Genomic DNA, 8119 nt, shown 5'->3' with positions numbered 1-8119 from the left:
ATCTCATTATTCTTACACAATCTGTCAATAAATCAGAGTATTCTGTAGGACTGAAAGTGCCCGGAATATTATTCTTAACTGTCCACACCAACAGTAAAACTCATTTTAACATTCCCGAGCATTTCAGACCCCACACCTTGACCTCCAATGCAACACAAACCCCTCATAACACAGCATCCCATCTCTAAAAACCCACAAGAGTACAAACTGACCGCATCCCAGCCCACTGGCCAAGCATATGGGCTTCGAGGTTATCTGTTGGGCTTCCCTGCCTGCACAGACAGCCCTGCCCCTGACAATTAGGGCACTCACAGTCTCTGACCACCTGCACATGGGGAAGATGGACACAATGCCGCCAAAGGGTCTACAGAACAAGGTGAATGAAAGCAAAATGAAAGCAAAAACTCAGCCCACAACAACGAAGGTGGAGGATGCATGTTGGGGACAACACAGGAAGCACAAGCAGCAGAGCACAGAGGTTTGGCCAGGGTGCCCTCCGCAGAACAGCAGTGCGAGGAATGGATGGGGACTGCTGCGAGATGGGGGCAAACAACAGGGTAGGGCTGATGTGCAGCCAAGGGAATGAGAGAGGTGGTCAAGAAAGGCTGAGGCCAGCCTGCCACAGGAGGCACAGGGCTGAAAAACTGAGTACCCTGACTCCCCACCCCAGTACTGCCACCTCATCAGCTGGAGGAAACACCCTGCAGCCTGGGAAGGGACACTTGCACCAGCTGCCCTGCTGGTGAAGGGCTGCAATGGAGTCCACGCCTCCACCCAGGTCTGGTGAAGGCCCCAGGCCAAGAGGTCACCTCAGTGCTCACCTGCCCCAGCAGTGAAACTGGCACCCTTCTTCCAAGGGGCACTGAAAGGTCATTTTTCATTTCCTCCCCAAGGTGGGCCAACAACTTAAGTCAAGCTCAAAGGGTTAGAAGGTGTTGTTTAGAAAATATATATAATATGTATAGAGTCTGAAAGACCAGAGGTAGTGCCAGGAACACTGGAAATGTTTCACCTTCCACAGACTCCAGCCCCAGCTTTGAGTAATTCCATCTATTCCCTGCCAGACTTTTTTGAAGAAGCAATGTGCTGATGCATTAAGAACCCCTTCTTAGAGTAAGCAAGTCTAACTCCCACACTTCTGTCTTCTACTGTTGCTTCCTCTGAAACTCTACCCCCTCAAGCCCATTAAAAAAAAACTGAACAAAAAAAAGAAAACAAAAAAAAGCAAAAAACCCCCAAACCCCACTTAAAGAATACATTTTGAAATCCTACCAAAAGTCTGCTTTCTGTTATGTTAACCACTGGCTAGTCAACATCCTTCCCTGGCTTCAAGGAGAACAGCTGCCAAGAAGTGGCCTTCAACTCACTCAAACTGCAGAGGCTTTGTTACAGAGACACTGCCCTGCAAGAGACAAATTCCAGCTGGATGTTGATTTTTCACATTATTCCCGCATGTTAAACATTTAAAAATATACAAGTTACTTAAGCTTTAAGCAATGTGCTGAAATACAAAAATCAAAGTTCTCCATTATCAAAGCTTCAAAGAGACAGCATATTAGTTCTGCTCACCCCTGGTTTTGCTGAAACAGGTGAAGTTAGAGCTCATTTCATATGTCCTTGGCCAATATTCCCTACTGCACATTCAGCTTCCGCCTCATTAGTCAGATATTTTGTTTCCAGCAGAAACTCCCTCCCATTTAAGCGAGCCTCATGTTTAAACAAGAGGGGCTCCCACCAGCACCCAGCTCCTCTCACTCCCTTCTTGCTAATGGGGTAATGAAACTTCACAATTCTTGTAGTACCATAATTATGGTCATAAAATGTGTGACTTTTTCCTATTTTTAACAGTGCCAGCTCATTTCAGAAGGTTAAAAAAAATCTATTGTATGCAACAGACTAATAAAAAGGCTATGTATCAGCATAACAGGCAATGTATAATTCTTAGTTCTGTTTGTGGATGAAGTTATGCAAAGCCTCCTGGTGTTAAACATCTGGAAGGCAAGAACACCCCAGCATGCTATAAAGTGATAGAGCAGCTCCTGGCAGGTCCTCGCTTGCAGAAGAATCAAGTATGTATTCCAGACACTTAGCACTGCTTTCCCTTGTGTCAGCAGCTCTTGTGAACTGCTCCAATCCATCCAGGCAAAGAGGACACACACCTTCCATGTCTCAACCGTGGTATACTTGAAGAAAAACACACAAGTTCCAATCTACATATACGAAGACTAAAATGCAATCAGCCAAATGGGGTAGAATGGTAGGAAGGTCCCTCAGGCATGTCTTTGTTCAGACACTTTGTTTGCTGGAGTTGCATCTGTAACATAGAAGTATGCAAGACTGTGGGCCCAGAAAGGGGCTACATAAACCTCTCAAATTTCAGAGGCACAAGACAGGGAGACTTCTATGCATCCAGATCCAGCTGAATGAAGTAAACATTAAAAATTTCCTTTGACTTCATCCGTGTTATCAAATATACTCAATAGCAAGATTACTGCAACTCAGTTTGTACTGATGCCTCAGAGGCCACAGGAGCATTCTCAGCTGCATTGCCAGTTCTCCTTCTCATCAGTACCTGAAAAGGCGTGTAGTGAATCCTGGGGGGGAGGAAGAGGAAAAAAAACAATACATCACTAAGATTCCCACTTCCCCTTCAGTCCATTATGCAAGAGGAGGGTCAAAGAACCTCAACCCTTCCTTTCACCCACAGGGTCGGGTAGTATTATACCATCCAAACACTATAGTAGGTGTTTTCCCACCAAGAGCTGCCCCATCACATTCTTTACAATTTAATCTCTCCTGCCACTACAAGTTTTAATTTGAATGATCTTGCTTAGGAAGAAAAAGAAGCAACTAAGTGCAAACATTTCATCCTGGTTGCACAAGGCAGTTTTTGGTAGCATTTTCTTTACCTGGTTTAGAAGCTGAAGACGCCTCAGCTGTCTGTAGAACTGCAACACAGAAGGATCAGCTCTCACTACTTTTGGGTCAAAATCCAGAACACGGAGACCTGCAAGACTACGGGCTCGGGAAAGGGCTACATAAGCCTGTCCACTTTCAAAGACACGAGATAGGGAGATGTCCACACAGTCCAAAGACATCCCCTATCAAAGACACAGAGAAGCTTGTTACAAAGTCCACCTACTCTGATGAGTCTCTTGTGTGAAACCCAAGAAATCCCATATACCCAACATAGTGGGGAAATAAATCCTGCTTTTTTCACTCCTAGCAATTAACTGGAGGAGCAGCCAGGCTCAAGTGGTCCTCAGGCAGAGTTTGGTTTAGGCCTGGCCAGCCCTGTCTGCAGCAAGATGTGCCAGGAGGCAGCAGTGGCATAGGAACAAACTCACAGGTCTTTTACCAAGAGATGTATTTATCAAAGTGTATAAAGTCTTCTGGAAAGGTAAGAATCATATTACTTACATTGAAAAAAACCCAACACACCTCTGAAGGGAAAGTCCAGCCCAAAGAGCACACTTGTGACTCCTGCACCTTCCTCAGGTACACTGCAAACTTTAGGGTCACTAAAGGTGATGGCTATCAGGGAAACACTACCCTGATCAGCCCACAGTAAATAATGATACTTTATAGTCCAACACCAAGTACGCAGTTTACAGTGCCCTTAGGGAAACTCTAGGGTCAGAGACAGGCTAGCAACATTGCTACAGACAAGCAGCACAAACAGGAGAAGAGTTGCTGACTTCTCCGCAGCTAAAGACACACATACTCCAGACTTCCCTCACAACAAAGGCCTTCCAGTTTTCCTTCCTGTTTTACCAGTGATGCAAGCTTACTCAGAAAATAAGGCTTATGATGGTGTAAAAGTCTATAGGCAGCTGAATAAGATCACTCACTTGACTCTTGTGAATGGAAATGGCCCATGCCAATTTTAAAGGCAGTTGTTTACGACTCAGATGAACTCCTGATGGCCCTTTGAAGACCCATTTCTCCATTTTGATGACCTGTGTGACCCCACAGAGAAATCTAACCTTAGGCAGCCCTGTAGGAATGGGAGCAAGAAAGAAACACGGATGTATTCCAGACACCCAACAGCCAGGAAGCCAGCAGCCTAACACCATTTTTCCCCCCCTCCCTCCTTCCCCATGTCAGTCTTTCATGACTTTTAGGCTGCATTAAAAAAATAAAATCCCACGCCAAAAAACCTAAACCCACACACAGTAAATAGGATGTTCTGAAATTAGATTTGGGACCTACTTAAACAGGAGAATTAAAGTCAGATAATTTATCCACTGAGATGCAGAGAATACATATTACAGGTAGCAGAACATTATTCTCTAAGGAAAAAAAAAAAAACAAAAACCAAAAACAACACCTCTAAGACTTGATTCAACAGAACAGACAGGAAATGCAAGTGAGCATACACATCTAGAGAATAAGGAAAAGCAAACACAAGAGGCTCTACAGATAGTTACAGCTGATGTGGTACATGACATCACAACTCATGAGAGCCCCAAGCCTCTCACTGCAACGAAGACCTCCTCCCTGCTTTCCCTCAAATTATTCTTACCAGGCAGGAGACAAAATTCACAAGTATTCAGCAGTCAGTGATAAGTTGTTTTGTTTGTTGGTTTTTTTTTTTATGGAGGAGGGGAAAAATAAAATAACTTACCCTTTTCTTCACTTTCAAATCCTACAACAACTCCTCGTGCCCCATTCACCAGCCCTTGGGACACATCCAGATTCTTAGCTAGCATCACCTACAGAGAAAAAGAACAATCCCTTAGTGCATGGGCTTTACAGCCTGTTCAGCCACCTGCAGCTCAGCTTCTAGCCAGGAAGAGTAAGCACAGCAGGCTGGTGTGGCCACAGCCACATCATCCTATTGCAGGATACAGCACTGTCTCCAATTTGATTGAAACAGTTTCACAGCCTTTCCTTCCTAGGTTTCCCAGCTATATTGTTCTGCAGCATTAAATACTTCAGCTGCTTCTGTCCACAGCTGTGAGCTTAGATCTAGGTAACAGATTCCCCTTCCCCAAACACCAACAAGTCTAGACATACATAGATTCTGGGAACATCTAAGGAACAACTTCCTAAATCAAACAGTGCTGCTGCTAAGCACAATCATGCATCCTGTCCACTCTGACAGCCTTAGGTCACAGCAAGGAGTCCCGTCCTGTAAATTTGGAAATCTGTGCCATACTCTTAGGGGTCAGGGGGACTGCTGCACCTGGAGCTGAGACTGCAGGCAAGGACTGCCTGTGCTGTCTGCTAGCTGAAAGCTTCTAAACCTGGTTGGAAGTGTGTGTCAATGTCCTAGTGGTCACCACTGTCCACAAAACATGGACCTCCACTCAAATCAATTCTCTGTCTGGATAAGTTTCCTAGCAGAAAGGACACAGAGACCAGGATAGAGTCTTCTGTTGGCCTGGCACAGCTGCTTATACAGAACCTGCATTCTATACATTAATCTACTTTATACATTTATCTGCTTCTTTTTTTAATGCCATTTGATCTGCTAGTCTTTCAACAATGTACGTACACACACTCACCTGAGCTCCAAGCTTTAGCTCAACTCTACCACCCACAGGACACTGAGCATCAATTAACTTCACAAGCATTGGGTCACTATCCAAAGCCTCAAAAGCGTGCATTTCTCCTATTAAGGAAAGATGTGACAAATTGCTACCATTCAACATATTCCCCACAGCACTGCAGGAGACTCGGCATTTGCCCCCTCCCTGGAAGTGTTTAAGGCCAGGCTGGATGAGGCTTTGAGCAACCTGGTCTAGTGGAGGGTGCCCCTGCTGAAGGCAGGGGGATTGGAACTAGATGATCTTTGAGGTCCCTTCCAATCCAAACCATTCTATGATTCTATGATTTATTTCTAACAGCAATTCCTCTTTTAATATCCATTCTGCTCTGCTGGTAGGACATCTTCTCACAAACCTTGTTGCATCTAACAGCAGAAAGCTCACTAATGCCTCGCTTCCCAATACAGATCCCAGAGCATGAGAAGGCTCAGGAATCAAAGGCCAGCAGTTAATAGGAACTGAGCAGTCACCATTTTCAGCATATGGCCAGTTTCACTTGGTGCCAACATCAGATCTCCAAAGAAGACTAAGGAAGAGTCCCAGAGTCAGACAAGGAGGCAGAAATGAAATATTCCTTAATTCAAGTTGTGGCTGGATAGGGCACAGCCTTTCTGAGATACTATAGAAGAAGCAGCAGTATGGAGGCAATAATGACACACCCTAACCCACACCAAGCAAGGCACTTGAGGTTTACTACACACCAAGAAATAACAGTGGGGATTTCTAAGCAAGAAACTGAAGTTTTTCCCCAGCCAGCCCAACTCCAACATGCACAGCTTAGACTGGTGCTGCTGTGCGTGACAACACCAGTTCCTCCTGACAACACAGTATCCCCATTGCATCCACTCAGAGCTCAGCCCCAAAGCCAACAGGTTCCTTCAAGGAGTTCACCTGATAGCTGTTGCAAGCATCTCTCGTTAGTTATTTCCACGTCATCTTTATGGGTGCAGAGCCGCGTAGCCAGGATCCCATCACGCTCAGTCCTGTTAGTAGTGGTCTGCATCAGCAGCCTGGTAACCTCCTCTGTGCACCTGGTAACCAGGAAAAGGGGATTATTATTTGAAGGGATCAGGAACAGGTCTTGGGCAGCAGTAACCTCCACACAGTTGGGTCAGGTTGCGCAAGCTCCAGGCCTCTAGAGAGAAGGGCAGAGAATGAACTACACAAAGCTGGAGAGCAGTGCAAATGTCTGCTCCAGCCCTGCCCTGGCCACTGCCAGATTGGGATCCATTGAATTCCTGAGCAGAAACTGCAAAGAGGGATCCTAGGAAGGGTCCTTCCTTACCAGAGGAGCACATGTCAAACCTGATTACATTAACTACAGCATTTATAGCTACTGTCCCCAACCAAGCGTTCCTGATAGAACACAGGGAAGAAGTGACAAATCACTTTCCTCTGCTCCATCAGTAAAGAGAGATGAGTTTCTCCTCACCTGCCTAAACGGACTGCACTCAGGAGTGAGACAAAGGTCCTGTCGGTCTGTCTCCGCACTTCAGTCAGCTCCATGTTTACATGGATGCACTTCCTCCAGCTTTTTGCCTGGTAAAACATTCTCTTGTTAAGAAATAGGCAGACTTGAAGTATGAAGCTGAGTTTAGGGACAGTTTTGTACCTGGAAGCAGAATGTGGTTTCTTCATTAGCCTTGCGGACTGGGGGTAGTTGTAAGAAGTCCCCACAGATAATTAGCTGAATTCCTCCAAAAGGCTCATCTCGTTTTCTGACTGCCCTGAAAAGGAAGGAAGAGAAGAGAAGCTTTGAATATCCTCCAGGAGCTGGACATAATCAGGTCTCAGAAGTTACTTCTTAGCATGTCAGTATATTCAAACATAAACCACCTGCAGTAAAAAATTATTATCCCGAGCTGTGTTGGAAGAACTCAAATAATTAAGCAGTGCTATTAAAATACATTAAATCTGCTTTGCTTGCCCACTCCAGATACCATTACTACTCTTGGTTCTTTGACAGCTGTTACACTACAACTGCTTCTTTCTGCAAGAGAGAACTGCTGGGCACAGCCTAGACAGCTGCATTCTGGACTCAGCTCTATAGACAACACTTGGCTCCAGAGATGGAAACAGCAACCAGAACAGCCATAGCTGGGGAGTGGGGACATGATCAAAACCTATCTCAAGACAAAGGCTTGCCCAGACACTGGCTATGATTTCAGGGTTCCTTCCAGTCCCATGCCAGTGGGTGCCTTGATCCATTCACACAACCAGAGGGAAAAAGCAACCCGGAAATTTTGGAGAAACTCATTTCTGTTAGTTGCTGGACCTGACAATCACTGACCTTGCCACTGCCTCCAGCCTGTCAAAGAACTTGCCGTCCACCATTGAGATCTCATCAATAATTAATTGCTGGCAGGCCAGCCAGTGCTGACGCACCCCAGGCCTCTCTGCCAGCTGAATGCACTGTTCCAGCGGTGCCTTCCCAGAGCCGATCCCTGCCCAGGGGGAAGAAAGCAAAGCTTTGGGAAGCTCCTCACTCTTTGGGAAGGGAGTGAGCTCCCAGCCCCTCGCTGTTGGGGGGACCATTACCTGCGAAGGCATGGAGAGTGGTGCCACCG

General features: G+C 45.8%; 1 protein-coding gene across 1 annotated transcript; it reads right to left on the bottom strand.

The window, feature by feature from the left end:
• Positions 1-2909: 2909 nt before the first annotated feature.
• On the bottom strand, positions 2910-8115 carry PIF1 (PIF1 5'-to-3' DNA helicase; the record flags this gene model as incomplete). The annotated part of the gene is made up of 9 exons (XM_010167549.1): positions 2910-3101; positions 3852-3997; positions 4628-4715; positions 5511-5617; positions 6444-6583; positions 6985-7091; positions 7165-7279; positions 7843-7996; positions 8091-8115. Coding segments are annotated over 9 exons (1074 nt in total), but the record flags the coding sequence as incomplete, so codon positions are not given.
• Positions 8116-8119: the final 4 nt, after the last annotated feature.

The sequence above is a fragment of the Antrostomus carolinensis genome, unplaced genomic scaffold (assembly GCF_000700745.2).
Source record: "Antrostomus carolinensis isolate BGI_N321 unplaced genomic scaffold, ASM70074v2 scaffold8275, whole genome shotgun sequence".
NCBI classification, from domain to species: Eukaryota; Metazoa; Chordata; class Aves; order Caprimulgiformes; family Caprimulgidae; genus Antrostomus; species Antrostomus carolinensis.
Note: the sequence above shows the minus strand (reverse complement) of the source record. Positions and strands in the feature narration are given on the sequence as shown.